Raw genomic sequence first — 21,090 nt, 5'->3', positions numbered from 1 at the left:
GGGCTGGATAACAGGCAAAATATTTTGTGAATATCCCCCTCCTCTGTAACACCTCCACCACCTTCCTCTCCACCATGTCCAGAAACAAGACATCAGAAGCAGCAGCCAACATAGTGCGACATCCCTTTTCTTTCCTTTTTCTATTTTAATTTGTTAGAAATTAAGTGCAACAGTAAGCTATATTTTTTTTCACAATTTTTCATTGTTCATATCTTCTACGTTATCTATACTAATAAAAGTGTGTGTGTGTGTGTGTGTGTGTGTGTGTGTGTGTGTGTGTGTGTGTGTGTGTGTGTGTGTGTGTGTGTGTGTGTGTCATTGATTGGTATTTACATGCGCGGGTTTCAGAATGTGGAATGGAGTCCTCCCAGAGTGGACTCAAAGTATTCACCTTCATTTCAGTAAGGGGTTACGATTCATGGACCAAGCTGTGAAGTTTTCTGTTGTCAAAGTTTCGTGTCGAGGGCTCTCTTCAGGATCATCACTGAGCCTCAGACAGCTTCCAACTGTAGTTTGTTTGTTAATAATATTCCCAGGGATGGTTTTTAGCTCACCTGTAAAGTAGTTCCTGGGAGCTTATGAGATGGCACGTCGTCCGTCCACCCATCTACAAATACTTGCAGCTTCTTCTCAGAAACTACACATGTGATTTCAAAGAAATTTGACCACAATCTTCATCAGCCATGATGGCATTTAAAAAAAAAGAAACGGGGTCTACAGAGGGAGATTACGGGTGTGGGGGTGGGGGGGTGGTGAGTGGGTTGCCTCCCCAAATAAGTATTTGCTTTCTTCTTAAACGATACACACAATTCTGATGAAACTTCATGAGAACCTTCATCACCCATGACGTATTGAAGTTTGTTCATGACATTAGTACAATCTTGCTCGATGGGGGGGGGGGGTTGCCCCCCAAAATATATACTTGCTTTCTTTTCTGAAACCACACACACAATTTTGATGAAACTTGACCACAACCTTTATCACCTGTGATGTAGCAAGGTTTGTTCATGGCACAAAAATATCCATAGGTATTTACTTTCTTCTCCATTATATATGTTGTGGGTCATCCATGCCTCCCAGTGGTTGCCCGGTTATCTTATCCAGCCACTAGCAGGTGAGCGTCCAGGGGTATTACCCCTCTTTAATATCTCTGTGAGGTTCTTTGTCATCATTACTGGAGCTCCAACTGTCACTGGTACAACTTTGGCTTTTTTCAGCTTTCAATATCTTTTTACTTCATTATTGAGGTCTTGCGATTTGGTCATTTTCTTGATTTCTGCATCGTTTAGTCCAAAATCACTGGCATAAACACCTCAATCAGCTATGCCTTCTTCTCTTTTTTTTGTACCTAAGCATGATATCTGGTCGCAACGCTTTGTTTTCGATGTTCACGCTCGATGGGATCATTAGTTCGTACATGAGCAGAAGATACTTCCATGTTTTGAGTGATTACTTTTGGTTCATGTTCCCACAAATTTTCTGGAATTGGAATATCAAAGTTTTTGCAGGTGTGCCAGCAGATTACATTATAAACTATGTTGAGTTATTGTGTGTACAGCTGTTCTGACATGAGTATTTTTGTGTGTGTGTGTGTGTTTGGTCATTAAGCAGAACATATTCTCTTTAACCCCCACATACACCCCTCACCATTCTGTCCTCTCCCTCTCTCCCTCTCTCCCTCTCTCCCTCTCTCCCTCTCTCCTCTCTTCCCCTCTCTCCCTCCCCTCCCTCCTCTCTCAACCCGATTATTTCCCATCTCAAACCCAAGCCGATTACATTATTTATTTTGGGGAAATTGGTTTTAATTTACACGACTATCTTCAAGAACACAACTATGGCGTAAATCGAGATTGCTGTTTAGGTTGCGTTTAGATTTGATTAGTCAATGCGAGTCGCGTTTCATTAGAATAGGAATTGAAAAACAATGTCAAGCAGCAGGCCTGCAGTTCGAGACGCACTTAAACTGGTGCGTCTGACACCGTCTACCATACCCCGTTCAAAGGCACTTAAATATTTTGTCTTGCCCATTCACCCTCTGAATGCCACACATGCACAATCTATGTCTCAGTCGTCTCGAGGCTTAAAAATCCTCCTTTCACTTGTTTCCTCCCCTTAATCAACACTGATTGAAGTGGATTTAACAGGTGCAATCAATAAGGAATCACAGATTTCTCCTGGGTTCTCATGATCAGTCTATTTTAGGGAAAGAGCAGGTGTTCCTAATGCTTTGTACACTGAGTGTGTATAATTTTGTTTGCTCCTGTTGTGTCGTCCTAAAGGTTTCCTGCTTTGGTAGAATAATAAATGTTTTGTTTGAACCACTGCATTAATAAACCATTAGTGTTGCTTCTTCATCAAATCTGGAAAGAGGCTTTTGAAACCAGCAAGTTTGTGATTAAACAAACAAATATTTGTTACAAGTAAATCAAATTATTAGCTTTCCAACCAAGTAAATTGATTATTACCTTTCCAACGGTACCATTTGTACTTTTCTCCTGCAGCAGAAACCCTTTGCAATGCAGCATGATGGAAAAAAAAACTTGGTTCCTTCTATATATAGATTAATTAAAAGATGAAAGGACATCGTCGTATTGTAATGCAAGCATTGCTGTGGCCAGCTGTACCTGTCGACGCAGCTTAGATTGAGACCATGTGGCTCCCTCGCGATCAATTTACATCTGCTTGATTCTAGCTCTTCCACGAGCTTTGATCATGTAACAAACAAAAAAAAAATCACATACTGGAAGTCCATCCGAGTCTATCTGGAATCCAGTAAATTTTTGCCAACATGATACTGCCAGATCTGAGTTTTTGCTAACCCAGCACAACCGTGGGATCCTTAAGCTCCAACACCTAGTCTTGTGCACGTGCAACAACAGTTGTGGGCCAATCGACCCTTGAGAGAGCAGATGCAACAACTGTGATGCAAAGCACCAATCCAACGGTTTATTGAAACGCTGATAATATAATCCAACCCAGAATGGACACCTCAAAGGTAAGTGTGCACCCTTTGAACCATCGTGTTGGACCTGGACATCGGTGTCGATTAAAAAAAAATATACACTGCACACATATATATATATATATATATATATATATATATATATATATATATATATATATATATATATATATATATATATATATATATATATATATATTCCCTCCTGCCAATTGGATATTATACAAGCAAACTACACACTGCATTGCTGAAGTTATTTCCTGACTCGTCGACCTGATCTCTTGATCTATTGCTTCTTCGCTTCACTTTTATTTCTGATTTTCACAGCCTAAAATGCTTTTCTCACTGCATTTCTCCGTTTTTTTTGTTTTTTTTCTCACTGGAGGTACATGGCACAAATTGTTTGGAGTTAATTGATGATTGCTTTGATCGCTGGATGCATTGCTGGCTCAAACTACTTGTTAAGCAAGTTAAAACTGCTCTGCTTTGCTCAACGGATGCGTTGGTGCATGCGATAGACATATTTTTGGCTGGAGCAATTGTCGCTAGAAAATATACTTGCACAGACATCATTTTAATTTTCTTTTTTTTTTGTTATTTACATAGATGCTGATGTGAAGGAAGACATTCAGACCACCAGTTCAGAAAATATGAAAGAAATCAGAAATCGTTCACAGACAATGAGTCGTGGATTCGAGGTACGTTATAGAAATAAACCCAAAAAAATGGAATGTGATTGCTGGTTTATTGTTGCTACCTAAATTGATTCAAAACCAATTTGTTTTCAAAGCACATCAGTGGAAAATATGGGGTCAGGGATCATTTAATATTTCCTTTCACATAGCTACAAATGCTTAGGCACTATAAGAGGGATTAAAAATATGTAATCGAACTTTTTTTTTTTTTTTCCAAAAATTTGTTTGCGTGAAACACTCAATGCCTGGTGTTGACTTGATGATTAGGGTGGTGGGCTTGGGATCCTCGGATCGTAAGTTCAAATCCCACTTGACTGTTGGGTTAATACCAGGTGGGGTTGACTCTGTCTGTCATCCTTCCGAGGTCGGTAAAATGAGTGCCAGATTGCTGGTATCCTGTGTCGGAGTGGCAACCCATCCAAGATTGTGCCCAATAGCCAAGGAGACTGCTAAAGCAGCACCAATGCTCTGCACAGAGTATGGTCCCAATCTCCTCTCCTCTTCCTCTGATAGGTTGACGAAGATCAGTTTGGCCATTTCTGAGCAAAATGAACACACACACACACACACACACACACACACACACACACACACACACACACACACACACACACACACACACACACACACACACACACACACGCACACACCTGTCTTATAGTTATCGATTACTCAGCATTCCATTATTCTCTGATGGAAATGTGTGAAGGTATTTGACAACATGACCTTTTAATATTCACCTTGTGGCAATGCATTTTTTTCAATTTGCAGTTTGGACATTCTTCACCATGATACAGTGAGAGGTGTCGACGCATAGTGTGTCTATATCACTGGGAATGGGACATTTCCTTGAATTCCTGGCTTGAGTTATGTAACATTTTGTTTGCCGTGTTGAAACTAAACAGGTGGAAAAGTTGCTTACACCATTGGTGGGAAAACGTTCAACACATCCCGCTTCGATGTAATTGTTTCAGGTGGAATAGCAAAAGGGCATCAACGTGTCTTCACTGCTCGATGATCATTGTGCTATTCCCGATGAATTAGATGGAAGTAATATTCAGGGGTTTTTTGTGCAAATTCACTGGGGTCATTTTTATATCTAAACTTATTGTACCTTGGAGAATGTGTAGGAATTTTGTGATTTGGCCAGGGTACCTAGGACAGATGTACCAGAGTAAAGGGAGGATGTGTGCCTGGTGTTGGCTTAGTGGTTAAGATGGGACCTTTTGGTCCTGAGTTTGAGCCCCCTGTTGGCTGTTGACTCAGCCTGTCATCCTTCCGAGGTTGGTGAAATGAGTACCAATGTAATGGGGTAATAACTATTTGGGGTAACCTATGTCGGAGTGGTGACCCATCCAGGACTGTACGCCTTGCCACTGTTTTCAGGCACTTTTTAAAAGATTAAACTGTAATTATATTTCGAAATGAAATTGGGAGTTTGTTCCAAAGCCTTGAGGAAATTGTTTGAAAGGAACTATGGCCAGCCTTTTTGTGGAATGATGTCCAACATGATGAGATATATGCTGGAAGAGAAGTTGACAAGAACACCATTGAGAGATAGGGCCAAAAACTTTATACAGTACGCCATCTCATAAAGTTGTGGACGGATTCGGATGAACCTTGGTGGACAGGTTGGTGTGTGACGAGGACAAACTTTCGATTTTGGTGAAGATCCGGATCCGGATACTGGAGTTATTTTTATTCCTTAAGTGATTCTTCACGATTGAGAGATAGCACTAAAAACGATATGTAGCACGATATTTCAAAAAGTTGTGGACAGATTATGACAAAACTAGGTGGATGAGTTGGGACACTCGCTCCTGGGGAGGGGAAGGGTGGGGGAGGTGGGGCAATATATATTTCGTGCCACGGCTAATAATCCCCCCTGTCTGCAGCAGGGGTCAAGAAAACACTTACACTCTGGCACGTGTACATGCGGAAGTCTTAAGTCACCCCCACCCTCTCTGATGGGGTGCGGGGAGGTTGTGCCTCATGACCTGACCCTGGGTACGACAGACACTTATGCAAATTTGGTGGCGATCAGGTGAAAAATCATAAGGTTTTGTTATTTGAACTTTCTCTTCGATAGCCTTTCTTTTTGCCAAAGGTTTACAGACTGACTGCTTCCACTTTCTAGGCCATACAATCCTGCTCCAGAGCTGTGTACAGAGAGCTGTTAACATTTTGATTGCCTCCTCCCCAACTAACCTCGATGAAGAGAAATTTCATTGGAACCTGGGGCTTTTCGATTTCCCAGCTCTTTCAGGGCTCCGTGTACCTCACATTCGATCACTATTGGTTGTTACTCATTCTCTTTGTTTGAAGGTCACCATAATGTTGCTATCTCGTTTTTTCTATTAGTTTGTATTTGTTTATTTATTTATTTCTTTTGTATACAATATCGAGGCTCGGATACGAGCTAACATGCAGAATGTATAACAAAGGGAGTAGGAGACAAGAGGGGTGGGAGAGGGAAGCACAAAACAGTGGGGAACAGAGAGATTAGGAGATCTGTGGAAGGGAGAGGGATGGCGGTACACAGGGTAAACAAGATGGACACCACAGAGACTTTCAGGAAGGAAAGCAGGGAAATTGAAGGAGGTGGGTTTGGGACGGATTAACGAGGGTAGAAAAGGTCATTGTTTTGGATGGGGGGAAGATAAGAGATGGTGGTGAACAGCTGTTTTGAAGACCTGGAGGGAAGAATGGGATTGAAGAGAGTGTGGGAGTTTGTTCCAAAGGTGGGGAAAAAGAGGAATGAAAGAGTGAAGGTGAACAGTGATTCTTGATTTGGTAGTTTTACCAGAATGGAGTTGCTGGTGGACCTTGAGCGCCATGCGGAAATATGGGGGGACAGATCACAGATAGAGCGGGGGGTGGGGTGCGGGGGCGAGGCTGGAGAGGAGACGGTAGAAGATAGAAAGACCACTGACCTACCTGCGGTGAGAGATTGAAACACCCAAAGACTCAGCCTCATCGTGGGAGATGCCAATGATCCAAAATGCCTTGGCTTTTTTTTTCTTTTTTCTTTTTTACCTTGTCGAGGCTCGTGTGAGAGCTAACACAAAACGCACAGCAAGGGGGGGGCATGAGACAAGAGGGGTGGGAGTGGGAAGGACAAAACAGTGGGGAACAGAGACATTAGGAGATCTGTGGAAGGGAGAGGGATGGGGGTGGGGAGCATGGGGAATAGAAGATGGACATTACAGGGACTTTCAGGAAGGAAAGCAGGGAATTTGAAGGAGGTGGGCTTGGGTGGATTATCGGGGGTAGAAAAGATCGAGGATTTGGATGGGGGATTATAAGAGGTGATGGTGAACAGCTGTTTTGAAGGCCTGGAGGGAAGAATGGGAATGAATAGAGTGAGGGAGTTTTTCCAAAGGCGGGAAAAGAGAGGAATGAAAGAGTGAAGGTGAGCAGTGATTCGTGATTTTGGTAGTTTTACCAGAAGGGGGTTGTTGGCGGACCTTGAGCGCCCTGTGGAAATGTGGTGGGGACAAATCGCAGAGAGAGCAGTGGGGGCGAGGCTGGAGAGGAGATGGTAGAAGACAGAAAGACCACCGACCAGCCTGCGGTGATTGAGTGAGAGGCCCAAAGACTCAGCCTCATTGCGGGAGATGCCAATGATCCGAAATGCCTTGGTTTCTACAGCGTGAAGCCAAGAAAGGTGGGAGGCAGGAGCACCAGCCCAGAGGGGAGAGCAGTACTCCATCAGGCTGCGGACAATAGCTTTGTAAGTGGTCAGGAGCTCAGGTGAGCCGAGAAAGGACTTTGCATGACGGAGTATTCCCAGTCGGCGACTGGCTTTGGAGGTGAGCTTTAAAATGTGGCTTTCCCAGGAAAGGTCATGGCAGATAGTGAGACCCAGAAGCTTTAAATAACGGACTTCTTCCAGAGGATTGTTGAGAAAATGGATGGGTGTTTTTCTAAACGGTCCTTTCGGAGAGACATAGTGAGAGTGTGAGATTTGTCCGGATTGAAAGACATGTTCCACGTGTTGGACCAGTTTGCGATTTTACCCAGATCTGCAGTGAGCGAAGAAGCTGCTGCTTGCCGGTCTGAGGGATGACAGATGGTACCGCAGAGGGTGGAGTCATCAGCAAAGAGATAAAGAGGATTTTCCAGAGAGTCGGAGAGATCATTGATGAAAACCAGAAAAAGAACAGGGCCCAGAACGCTACCTTGAGGAACTCCAGCCTGGACAGGAAGAGGGGATGAGGGAATTCCATCAAGAGCCACATGTTGACTGTGACAGAAGAGGAAGTGTGCGAGCCATGAGTGGAGATGTCCATGGATGCCATAGGAAGAGAGTTTGGTGAGCAGGGCAGAGTGCCAGACCATGTCAAAAGCACGTGATATGTCCAGGGAGATGGCTCTGATCTCAAGTCTGGCATTGAGGATCTCCATCCATTGTTGGGAGAGTAGAAGCAGCATATCCAGGATTGAGTGACCTGGTCTGAAACCAAATTGATGATCGGAAATCAAGCCATTGGAGAAGAGGAAGGATTTAATGTCTGAAGCGATGATGGATTCCAGAACCTTGCTGATGATTGGGAGAAGGCTGATTGGTCTGCAGTTGAAGGGATTTATTTTTGCACCTTTTTATTGCAGGGCAGTAATGTTTGCTGATTTCCAAGCAGATGGCAGATGACCTTGAACAAATGAGAGGGTGAATAGAACAGATAAGAGCAGGAGAGCAGGTTTTTGGGACACAAGGGCTGATGCTGCCTCAACCGGTTGCAGAATTGGAGTCAAGGTTTGACAGCAAGCTCTCCACCTTGTCAGCAGAAAAGGACAGCATCCAGGAACAGCTGGGTGCAACTGGGTAAGGTTGGTACAGAAAGTGCTTCTAAATCTTGTGTTCCAAACCCATCAAACACAGAATTTAGGCATTCAACCTTTTTATGTGCAGTGTCAGCTGTGCAGCCATTTGAGGTTAGGGGAGGGATGAAGGGGAACATTCACCAGAAACGAACTTAACCAGATGCCAACAGGATTTGGAGGAGGGAGAGAAGTTTGAGAGTTCAGACTTGAGATTAGAAAGATGTTGTTTCCTGGCTCTCCTCAGGGTAGACACACAGTTGTTCCGAGCTTTATGGAAGGAACTGAGATTGCCTTCAGTTGGATTTGCCTTCCATGAGGCGAAGGCAATTTGTTTCAGGACAAGTGCCTCACCACATGCTTCAGCGTACCATGGGCAGGAGGAAGGGTAGGACAACTGAAGGCAAGATGGGATAAATCTGTGCATGAGAGGGAGCAAATTTCTTTGAAAGAATTCCCAGGATGAGTTTATGTCAGAGAAAGTAGAGATGGGAGACCAGTCTCGAAGTTTGATGGCTGCTTGAAGTCCCTGCCAGTCGCCCTGAGTGAAATGCCAGACTCGGCGGCGCTGAGGTGGTTCTGTAATAGCGGCCAGAGAGATGACCACTTTAACCAGCATATGGTCATATGAACTGATTGGAGAAGAAGAAGAAGAAGAAGAAGAAGAAGAAGAAGAAGAAGAAGAAGAAGAAGAACAATTGCAGACATTTTCTGGGAAATTTGTCAAAATCAAACCCAGAAGAGATAGAGTACCATTTGGTTGTGATCCGGGTCGAGAAGTTGACCGATTGAGTCAGTCCCAATGAGTCGCAGAAATACTTTGCTGAAGTGCCATGACAGGTGAGAGAGGTACCCACACCCAGCCAATTGGCATGATGATAATTGAAGTCACCACAAATAAGGAAGAGAGAGTTTGGATGAATGGATGGATAGAAATTGATCCATGCTTTCGGAAAGTGAGGTGTAAATGGAGTGATCACTGTTTGGTGGACGGTACAGCACGCATATAAACATTACGTGGGAGTAGAGGGGAAGCCGTAGCCAGAGGTATTCCTGGGGGTGTGAGCGTAGAGCATGGAGAGTTTATTGTCTCTTCTGACAGCCATTTTGCCTTCTTCTTTCTGTTTGCTTTTGGCCTGTTGTTTTTGGCCTCTTACTTTATGATGTCTTCAACCTCTTGCCACAATTAGTCTGGCATTTAGTCAACCAAGTCCAGCTGTGCAAAACATTTTTATTTTGTTTTTGTACCTTTATTGCATGTTGTTTCGATACATTTCCAAGCTCATATCTGGTGAGAGTTTTTGACTTTTTTTTTTTTCACTTTTCTCAGTTCGACTCGTAGCTTTGCCACAAGGAGTTCATGATCTGTCCTACAGTCTGCACCTGGCAGCGCGTTGCCAGATTGTACAGCACTTTTCCATCCTCTGTTGATTACAATGTGTTGTGAGTTCTATGTTGCGCATCGTGTGAAGTCCATGTGTACAGTCTACGGTTGGGTTGTTTGATCCACGTGTTCGCAATTACGAGCTCATTCTCCACAAAGAACGACAACATTCGTTTCCCTGGCTCATTTTGAATACCAAGTCCGTGCTTCCCTGCCATCACCGGTGCTCCTGCTTTTCCAATTTTTTTCATTCCAGTTTGCCATAATAATTTAAACATCTCCTTTAGGCACCTGCTATACCAGTTCCTGCAATTTTTCCATAAAACTCTTCCACATTTTCTTCATCTGCAGCAGAATTTGGAGCATTTATCTGAATGATGGTGGTGTTCACCGGATGTCCTTTCAACCTCACTCATATTTAGCTATCCTTCACTGGGTTGTATCCCAGTCGTGACGCTGCCATCTCCTTATTACTAATCACTGCCACTCTTATTTATTTTACACATTTCGTAACCAGAAAAGAACACTTTGTAATTGTCACACTGAAACTGCTCCAAACCAGCCCATCTCAGTTTGGTTATATATATATATTAAAAAAAAAAAAATCTAAGTTATGATTGGTAAAAAATATCCATTGTTTAAACAAAAGGATTCGTTTTTGTTAATGGTTAATTCGTGATCTGACAGGATGGCCTAGACTCCTAGAGGTACACACACTTGCCTCTAAGCTGTGGAGCCTGGGTTCGAATCTCGGCCCAGCTACAAACTGTCATCCCGTTGTTTCACACGCAGGGTGATTCATCAATGTGTGCGCCGTCCCTCGGATGGACGTTAAACGGGCGTGCCATCTGCTAGCAATTGTTGGTATACGTTAAAGATCCCACAGTGTACTTCATGAAGAGAAGGCTAGCTATCGCTGGCACCATTGAATAAATTAAAAGTTCCTGCCCTAACCTACAAAGGGAATTGCATCAGCTGCATCCTCTGCCAATATTGCTACCCCGCAGCGTTGTGTGGCATAAATAAGAAGAAGACGAAGAAGAAGAAGACGAAGAGCTGGTTTATCTTGATGTTTACTTGCTCAATCCTGATGAATCAAAGTTTGAAATCAACACATGGGTAATGACAGCAACTTCTGGCGCATGTATGTTTATCTCGAGAAAAGGTCAATTATTCGACATAAACGTTGCACACATTAGTGCACACATCTTCGTAGTGTTACAAAGGGGTATAAATATAGTAAAACTTATTAGCACAACATTATAATTATTGAGTTTGTGGATTTATTTTCCAGGTTCTTGTCGGTAATTGTGATGGTCCAACTGATTGATGCAGTCTTATTTGTTAGATTATTATTTTGTTACAAATTATTTTAAAGCTAACTTGACTAAAGTACATTTATGTGCATTGCAGGCTGATAACGAGCCACAGAACGTGATCGATTGGCATGAGGAAGTTCCAAAGGGAGAGCAAGGGAAGCATGAGGAAGAAGAACGAAACTGTCGGGATGAAGTGGAATGGAGTGAGATGATGCCAGAAACCATGAAAAGCCCGTTTCCCTTCCATGAACGACTTGCACCTGATGTGGAGCAAAAATCTGCGGACGATTCCATCTTTAAGACGATGATGGAATCTTTGAACAAGCTCGTGGAAAGACGTAATCACAGGAATGATGACGAGAATGCCTCCTTTGGCCATTATGTTGCCAGTGAATTGAGGCAGGTGCAAGACCAATTCTCCAAACAGCTCGCAAAACTGGAAATTCAGAAAATACTGTTCAAGGCACATATGGGAATCCTTCGTTCCCAGAATCGGCCCTTGTCAGATACGCGGGATGAGACTTTTTAGGAAAGGCCTACATGGCAAGAGTAAATGCATTTCAAACATCTTTGAATAAGATATATGCTTGAAACACTACGGTGTCTATTCAGATGAAAAATGGCCATTGCACGCGGCCAGCAGATCACAAGTGTTCCATCAAACTATTTTCCTCTTCTCGTTATTGGTTTGCATAGTCCGGTCATTCTGTGTCATGATGGCAGTAGAATAAATGGGACATTGCAAGAATCCATGATTATCACAGCAGTGAACTCCGTTATTGCCTATTCTTGTACTGAAAAAGCAAGTTTGTTTGTTTTTTTTCTTTGCAAGATCGAGGCTCATGGAGGAGCAAAGTAAGAGGGTGTATCAACAGACAGTGGGGGTAACGAGGCAACAGTTGGACACAACAAGGAAGGAAGATATGAACAGTAAAATGAAGAGGGGAGGAAGCACTGCCACCTGCAAGTAAAAGAGTTGAGTTAGGATGGGCTGATGGGAGTAACTGTAAAATGAAGGGAAGGGATTGGGGAATGACATGAGATGAAGGTGCACTGCCTGCTTCAATTCCTGGAGGGAAGAGTGGGATATCACAGACTCTGGAAGGCCGTTACTTGATGAGGAACGAAGGAGTTGAGGTGCTCAGTCAGACTAGATTTTGGAAGCTAACCAGAAGGGGGGGGGGGTTCTAAGAAGAATGCACGTATCCTGGAATTTCTGGGAATGGTTTGAGGACTGAAAGAGCAGAAGAAGCAACATCAGAGAAGAGGTGATTTAAAAAGAAAACAGAGAGATCACCGACCTGCCTGCAATGTGAAAGCAACAGATCTTGTGCATCAGCCTTGTCTCAGGAAATCACCAATAGGTTTTGAGAGCTTTAGATTCCACATAATCCAGGAGAGACAGATATGATGCTGTGGCGCCAGCCCATAGTGCAGAGCAGTACTCCATTGAGCGAGAGACAAAGGCCTTGCAGACTGTGACTTGCTCTGATTTTCCAAGGAAAGACTTGGGTCGATGGAGGACACCCAGTTTGTGGTTGGCTTTGGTGACAAGTTTTGCTGTATTGTTGGCCCAGGGGAGATCATAGTTGATTGTGAGGCCGAGAAATTCAAGAGATCGAACCTCTTCCCATGGCTGACCATGGAAATGGATAAGTGGGTTAATTTGACAATCCTTCTCCAGTGACAAGGTGAGACAGTGAGATTTTTTGTTTGGGATTGCAGGACATGTTGCATTTCTCAGACCAGTCAAATTGGTTCCAAATCGTGAGAGACAGAGACAGACAGAGAGACGCAGTTGCTGTGTACCCAGCAAAGGGATGGGGTTACTGCATGGCACAATGTGGAGTCATCTGAAAAACGGAAGAGAGGGTTTTCCAGAGAATTCAAGATGTCATTTGTTTCAATGAGGAACAAGACTGGGCCAATCATACTGTCTTTGGGAACTCCAGCCTCCACTGGGAGAGGGAAGGAGAGGGTTCCATTAACAACAAGGTGACTGCGTGAGTGGAGGAAGTAAGAGAGTAAGCCACAGACAGAGAGCTTGGCAAGCAAAGCAGGATGCCAGACTGTCAAATGTCAGAGACATGTGCAAGGAAACCATTCTGACCTCCTGAGTGAGTTTATGGCCTCCATTCATTGCTTAGAGAGGAGCAGCGGTATGTCCATAATTCAGTGACCAGAACAGGATCCAAACTGATGGTCAGAGACCAGGCTGTTTGAAACGAGGAAAGATTTGACATCAGCAGCAATGATTCATTCCATGACTTTGCTTGTGATTGAAAGTAAGGTCACTGGTCTGTGGGTGATCTGATCTCTTTTTGCACCATTCTTGGAGGTGAGAGTAATGTTTGCTGAATTCCAAGCCAATGGGAGACAGCTAAAGGTGAAGGACCGACTGAAATGTCGCAGACAAATGGGAAGCAAAAATTGCAGAGCAGCATTTGTGAAACTGAGCACTGATGCCATTGTGGCCCATTGCCAAAGCAGAGTCAAGGCTGGACAGAACTTTCTCAACTTTCACAAGTGAGAAGGATACCAGTAGACAGTGGGTATGAGGGGGTAAGATGAGGACAGAGTAGGATGGGTTTTGGGACACAAGATTTGGAGGCAAACGCAGAGTTTAGACATTCTGCCTAATCTCAGACTACGTCTGCAGTAATTCCCTTTCAGATGAGGGAGGGCATCGGCGGGAGGTGGGGGTGGGGGGGAGGGGGTGGCATTCTCCAGAGACGGACTTGACAAGGCTCCACCATGGCTTACAGGAAAGAGACTTGTTGGACAGTTCAGCCTTGGTGTTTGCAAGATGGTGTTTTCTGGCATGCCTCAGGATGGACACAAAATTATTCTGATCCTTATGGAATGAACTGGTTTCCTTCAGTCAGGTTTGCTTTCCATGTTGAGAAAGCAAACTGCTTGACTGCAACCTCCTCTCAACAGAATTCGGTGTGCCACGGCCTCGATGAAGGATAGGATAGCTGCAGGCGGTATGAGATAAACCAGTGCATGAGACAAAGTAGGCTTTTGTGAAAGTATTCTAAAGTGGAATCACGATCTGGGTCTGTGTAAATGGTGGCCTATTTCTTTTGAGGAAGTGCAGAATACAATCCCAGCTGTTTGCCCTGTACAGACAGCCCTATTCTGTGTTGTTGAGGGTGTTTCCTTACAATAGTCAGAGAGATGTAGGCTTTCACAAGAAAGTGATCAAAAGAACCAAGATGGGCAGAAGAGGAACAGGACTATAGAAGTCATTACTATATCTAGGACGATGTACCAGTTGTTACAATTCAGGTTGGGAAGTTTACAGATAGGTCAGATCCAGAGTCGCAGAAGGCCTTTGCTGCAATGTCTGGTTGTTGCAGAGCCGACACCCAGCAAGCTGATGTGATGACGGTTGAAATCACTGAAGATGATCAGGAAAAGAGACGAGAGAGATGGAGGTGGAGATGGAGATGGAGATGAATGGTTATGAGTTTATTCATATTATAGGAAGTAGAGTTATATGTGGAATCATCATCATTGGGTGGATAATATACCACATTAGGTGGTAGCAGAGACCTATACATAGCCAGGAGTATTCTAAAGGGTGTGCAGAAGTTGGTGTGGGAAATGGACAATGAGCAATAGAGTTTACGAGTGGGGGAGGGGCCTGTCAAAGTGGAACAGAGAATAGCAAAGGAGAGACACAGACAAATCGGAAACATCCTGTGAGAGAAACATTTCTGTTCAACATATAATATCCAGAGCTCCATTAATACCTTGAATCGAGAGATCTGGAATACCTGAATGGTGACCTCGAGTACTGGAGGACCACACTGTTAGGAAGCGGTGAGGAGGAGATGAGTGGTTCTGCTTGGGGTGGGGCTGTGGAGTGTGCATCGGGGGCGATGGGGCACATGGTGAGGGCATCGGGGTGTTCGGTGTTTATAATAGTCTACCTGGTTGCGGATAGCAGGATCCGAGATGGAACTTATGTCAGTGTTCCACTTTTCTGCCAGCAGGTAGTTTTGGATGGCTCGTTCTGTTGCGGATTGTGGCAGTCCTCAGAACACTGTCCATACTGCCAGGCTTGCTATTACTGCCCCCATGGAACTGCCAGTTCACACCTGCAGCTGGTCATTTCTTACTCTGGACTCTTTGGCATAACTCTCAGGGTTGGGGAATCAGACTCTGTGGCGTAATCGTTAGAGCGTCTGCTCCATCTCTGGGAGGGCGGTGGTTCAAACCCCAACCGAGTCATACCAAAGACTTTTTTTAAATTCGCTTGATGCTCAGCATTTAAAAGTTCAGAGCATGGACAACCAATGCTGGGCAGGCAATGACAAACCACCCAGTACATTATAACCCTTGCCAACAAACTGCTTCAGCAGCAACAATGCTCTGTACTATTGTACATCAAAACAAATCAAACCAGAAGGGCACTCAGTCGAGCGCATACCTCCGCCACGTAACGCCTGATCCAGGAGAACATATCGGGCCCACTACACTTTTTGAAATATCATGCTATATGTCGTTTTTGGCCCGATCTCTCAATGGTGAAGAATCACTCAATAAATTATTGTCGTCGTCGGATCCGGATCCGGATCTTCACCAAAATCTCATCAGTTCGCCCTTGTCACACAGTAAAACCTGCCCACGAAATTTCATCCAGATCCATCCACAACTTTTTGAGATATCCTGCACACAAACAAACAGACAGACAGACAGAAAGGGGTGAGAACATAACCTTCTTCACCTTCGGTGGCAGAGGTAATTCGGGTGAGAGGAGGACCCTAATTCTCTCTGTGTTAATATGTATCGTGTCGCGCTGATCCTGGTGTGATGGCGTATCACAAATCATAATAAAATACCATTTCTCTGCATGAAAACCATAGATATCAAGGAAGTGAAGAAATTATCATACTAAATGTCATTATATTTGTGTTTGACTTCTATGCACTCCTAAACTGCTGGATGGAATGAGTTGAAAACTGGTCGTTGTACTCAGGGTATGTCAGGGGGGTAAGGGAGGGGGAGGTGGGAGTAAAATCAAACTCTCAGTCTGGGGTTCGGAGTGGCGGGAGGACCACAATTTTCTCTGTAAATGTTTATCTTGTAGAACCACCTGGTGGAAACTGGAATTAGAAGTCACATTAAAATACAGGATGCAATAGACATAAGAAAAGTGGGGGAATTCAACTGTCTGGACGAATGGGGTGTGTGTGTGTGTGTGTGTGTGTGTGTGTGTGTGTGTGTGTGTATGTGTGTGTGTGTGTGTGTGTGTGTGTGTGTGTGTGTGTGTGTGTGTGTGTGTGTGTGTGTGTGTGTGTGTGTGTGTGTGTGTGTGTATTATACACACATAGAGGGTCCCACTCCTCATGCACGTAATAATATGTACAAAGCTCTTCGAGCATTATATTAAGGAATTGTTTAGAAAACCAACTTGTTTCCTCCCAAGCATTTTGCACTTCTCTCCACACTCCCCATATCCTCCCTCCTGTCTCTCTGCTATTCCTTTCCCTCAATTGTGATTTTTCAATTCTGACCATTGTACATCACCTATTGCCATCTCCCTCTTCTTCCTTGTTCAGCCATGCTGGAGTGGGATTTTGGAAGCTTCCTGACTTGATATTTTCAAATTGTCCCATTCCTTGTATATATTCTGGCTCCAAATCTGAGCACATTTGCCTCGACTTCCAGTTCATAAAAGCCATGTTTTCTGGATGAGATCCGTCATGTCTTTCCGCTTTCTTTTCGTCCATGTGTTGCTGGCTGTGTAATTGTCCATTCTTCCATATTTAACCATAACTCATTGTGGGTATGTTGTCGAATTGATGTCCCTGTGAGTGTCTGGCCTACTTCTCAAGGCCTCAGCTAGTGGCAGCAGACAAATTCTTTCTCGACGATCACCCAGTGTGCCTTGTTCAGCTTTATTTATCCCAACCATTGCCCTTTCACGCTCCTTAACCTTATCTTGCTTTCCCCCTCCTCGCTTTAAAAAACAAAACAAAATCATGAACTCTTTCTGCCTGTATTTCCTTCTTTCATTCATTCTTTTCCTTTCTCAATACCTCCCATTTGAACTGACACAACTTTTAATTGAATTAATTTGCATTTTGCTTTGAAAGCTTTTGGTAACATTTTAAACTGCTTCACTTTTCTTATTTACTCCATCAGTAACACCCAGGTGCTCTTTTTATTCATCTCAATCTATTCCTCCTTTCCCTCTTCTTCTTCTTCTTCTTCTTCTTCTTCTTCTTCACAAAGTTTCATTCCCAAACCTGTCTAACTCACAAACGCTTGGTCAATCGATCGTCCGTCCACCCATACCTTCAGAAATACTTTCTTCTGGGCCTTCACCGACCATTCATTTTACCCCAACCATGGTGTTTGTCTCCGTATTTCAAAATTGCGAATCATGAGAAGTCCAGTTTACAGAGGTTTCCTAAACACAACCATCAACCCCCCATTAACGGTGTCAAACCCCTCCGTGTCAGTACCCTCCCCTTCATCATCACCTGCATGCCCACTTCCTTCCAAACCCACCCCTTGCCCCCACCCCCTCTCCTGGTTCCCTCACCCCATCTCCACATCCCTGCACCCTGCAAACAGCACCTCATCCCCTGTCCCGCACTGTGTGGACCTCATACATCCGAGGCCTCCGCTCCAACTTGACAAATCCTACAATCCAGGCCATTGCTGTTAAACTGGATATCATCTGCTGAAAAGAATCCTTCCTCCCATAGAGCATCCCTGACTCCTTCGTGTCTCTCCCCAGCTCTTGTCTCCTCCAGTGAGATAGGCCTAAACCCCATCCTGGTGGCAGAGTTGCACTTTCCATGAAGAACCCCATGCACTCCACTTACACCTCCAATGCCCAACGAGTATCCTTGGCTGCGACTTCCCCTCCTTTCCCACCTCTTGTTTGTCTGTGTTGTTCCCTCCTCCTAACAGTGACGACTGCACTGACATTTCTTTCTCATTCAACATATAACGACTTTTAAGCACTCATCCCAACTCTCTCTCTCTCTCTCTCCCTCATACGTGGTGATTTAAATTGGCTGGGTGTTGGTACCTCTCTCACCAACCGTGGCACTTCAGCAAAGGACTTCTGTGACTCCATGGACCTGACTCAACCTGTGAACTTTCTGACCCGGATTTCTGCTAGTGGCAAATCCGCCCTTCTGAACATGATGATGACCAACTTACCCGCTTGCAATGGCCACTGTATCCATCCTTGCAAACCCGTGTTTGGTGGAAACTTTTCACCACATTGCGGTGCCCTTCAGAGCCAGAGAGAAAAAGCCATGGTGCCATTTGGAGAGGGCGGATCAGAGCAGACGTCCTGCCAATGTACCTCAGTTAGAATTCTGTATTATTTATCCAAATATCGAACCTCATCGCCATTTATATAAGCATTCTTGATCTTTATTTTATCGTGACCGATTCCGTAACCACAATCAAGTTTTTTTTATTATTATTATTTTTTTTTTTTGATTGACCATTTTATTGTCTCTTTATCAGACGATCTTAGACGGAGAACGAGCGATCACTGTATTTTAACGTTGACGACGAATGACCCGATTTCAACATGTCCGAGCAATTTCTGTAATTAACATTTCACAACTCTGTACTCCTTTTCTTGTTATTAAGCGTATTGATTGGTTTATATTCAGATTGTTCTGTAGATTTGTAAGATATCAAGTATTGTTTTTCGTGTTGTTTGCTTTAAAGTCAACATGAAATAAAGGAACCATGGAATCCGAAGCTTCGACCTTTGGCCATATTTATTTGTGTTCCTGTTGACACTAGCTGGTGGAATTTGAGTTACGAAACACCTCGTGTACTACACACTGACAGAATCCAGTACAGTAATTGACAATGGTGGGAATCATTCATTGAGGTTGGAGACTGTGGTTGACTGTGGTTGGGTGATCCAACATACAGTGATTGGAGTGATTGACTGTGGTTACAGTGATTGACTGTGGTTGTAGTGATCCAACATACAGTGATTGTGATCTTTACAATGATCCAATATACAGGATTTCATAAAGTGATTGACAACAGTTAGAGCAGCCAAAGAAAAAAAAGAAATCTCTGCAGTCACAAGATCGACTGGCCTTCAAAGCCAGTCGCCGACTGGGCATCCTCCGTCGTACAAAGTCCTTCCTTGGCACACCTGAGCTCCTAACCACAAACAAAGCTTTCGTCTGCAGTCTGATGGAGTAATGCTCTACCCACTGGGCTGGTGCTTCCGCCTCTCACCTTTCTCGGCTTCACAATGTGGAAACCAAGGCATTTCGGATCATTTGTATCTCCCGCAGTGAAGCTGAGTCTTTGGGTCTCTCACTCTTTCACCGCAGGCAGGTCAGTGGTCTTTCTGTCTTCTACAGTCTCCTCTCCGGCCTCGCCCCCCCCCCACCCCGTCTGTCTGAGATATATTCCCCCCCCTCCCCCCAAATTTCCGCATGGTGCTCAAGGTCTGCCAGTAACCCCCTTCTGGTAAAGCTACTAAAATCAAGAATCACTGCTCACCTTCACTCTTCCATCTCTGACATTTCCAGTTGTTACTGGAGTTTGTCAGGGGTGTGTACTTGCCCCCACACTTTTCAGCACTTGTATGGACTGGATTCTCGGGAGGATGTCGGAGAGATCAAGCTGCGGTGCATCGTTTGGGAATGTCAAGATCTCGGACCTTGATTTCGCAGATGATGCAGTCATCTTTGCAGAGACTTTAGATATCGTTTTGGGGGCCCTCGAGGTGCTGAATGAGGAGTCGGAGCCATTGGGATTACGGGTTTCTTGAGTCAAAACTAAGATCCAGGCTTTCAATGACATCTTGGATGCTGCTGTCCTGTCTGTGCCTGTTTGTGGTGAGGATGTTGTGGTCGTGAAGAGATTCACTTACCTTGGCAGTGATATTTATGTCGCTGCTGGCTGTGAGTCAGAGGTCAATGGATGTCTGGGTCGGGCCTGGGGAGTCATGGATTCACTGGATCATGGGGTGTGGCGCTGCCGGTACCTGTGCGGGAGGACGAAAGTCCAAGTCTTCAGGTCCTTGGTGCTTCCAGTCTTGCTCTATGGATGCGAGACTTGGACTCTGACCAAGGATCTGAGACGGAGACTTAATTCCTTTGGTACCAGGTCTCTTCCGAGAATCCTTGGCTATTGCTGGTCGGATTTTGTGTCCAACGAGCGGTTGCTGAGACTGACTCAAATGAGATTTGTTACCTGCATAGTCTGTGAGCGTCAGTTGCGGCTGTATGGACATGTGGCTCATTTTCCTGACGCTGAACCTGCTCACCAGATTCTCTCAGCGAGGGAGTCTCATGAGTGGAGGAGGCCAGTGGGCCGACCACATGCCTCGTGGTTGCAGCAGGTTGACCATCATCTCAAGGAGATGGGGATGGGCCTGGCATCTGCCTGGGGGATGGCCAGGCGGAGGCCCCTGGAGTACCGGCAGAAAGTGTATGCAGCGACGCGCTGTTCTGGCACATGCTCCCATACCTGACCTGACCTTCACTCTTCCATTCCTCTTTTTCCCCACCTTTGGAACAAACTCCCACTCTCTTCAATCGCACTCTTCCTTCCAGGTCTTCAAAACAGTTGTTCACCACCATCTCTTATCTTCCCCCATCCAAAACAATGATCTTTTCTACCCCTGCTAATCCACCCCAAACCCACCTCCTTCAAATTCCCTGCTTCCTTCCTGAAAGTCCCCATCATGAAAGGACCTGAAAGTCCCTGTGGTGTCCATCTTGTTTATCCTGTGTACTTCACCCACCCCTTCCCTCTCCCTTCTACAGATTTCATGTCTCTGTTCCCCACTGTTTTTTCCTTCCCTCTCCCACCCCTCTTGTCTCCTGCTCCCCTTGTTGTGTGTTTTTGTATGTTAGCTTTCATACGAGCCTCGACAGTGTATACAAAAAG

At 44.6% G+C, this 21,090-nt stretch overlaps 1 protein-coding gene across 1 annotated transcript in view; it reads left to right on the top strand.

The window, feature by feature from the left end:
• LOC147031315 (uncharacterized) overlaps positions 1 to 18,927 on the top strand; it is a 43,612-nt gene extending 24,685 nt beyond the window's left edge. The window contains exons 4-5 of the mRNA XM_085861609.1: positions 3,569 to 3,660; positions 11,276 to 18,927. Of these exons, the coding sequence (XP_085717735.1) occupies positions 3,569 to 3,660; positions 11,276 to 11,710 (527 nt within the window). The 3' untranslated portion in view covers positions 11,711 to 18,927. The remainder of the gene's footprint in view (positions 1 to 3,568; positions 3,661 to 11,275) is intronic.
• Positions 18,928 to 21,090: the final 2,163 nt, after the last annotated feature.

The sequence above is a fragment of the Eptatretus burgeri genome, chromosome 2, assembly GCF_056783735.1.
Source record: "Eptatretus burgeri isolate ZD-2024b chromosome 2, Ebu_testis_v1, whole genome shotgun sequence".
Lineage (NCBI taxonomy): Eukaryota > Metazoa > Chordata > Myxini > Myxiniformes > Myxinidae > Eptatretus > Eptatretus burgeri.
The sequence above is the reverse complement of the archived record's forward strand: the minus strand, read 5'-3'. Positions and strand labels throughout refer to the sequence as shown.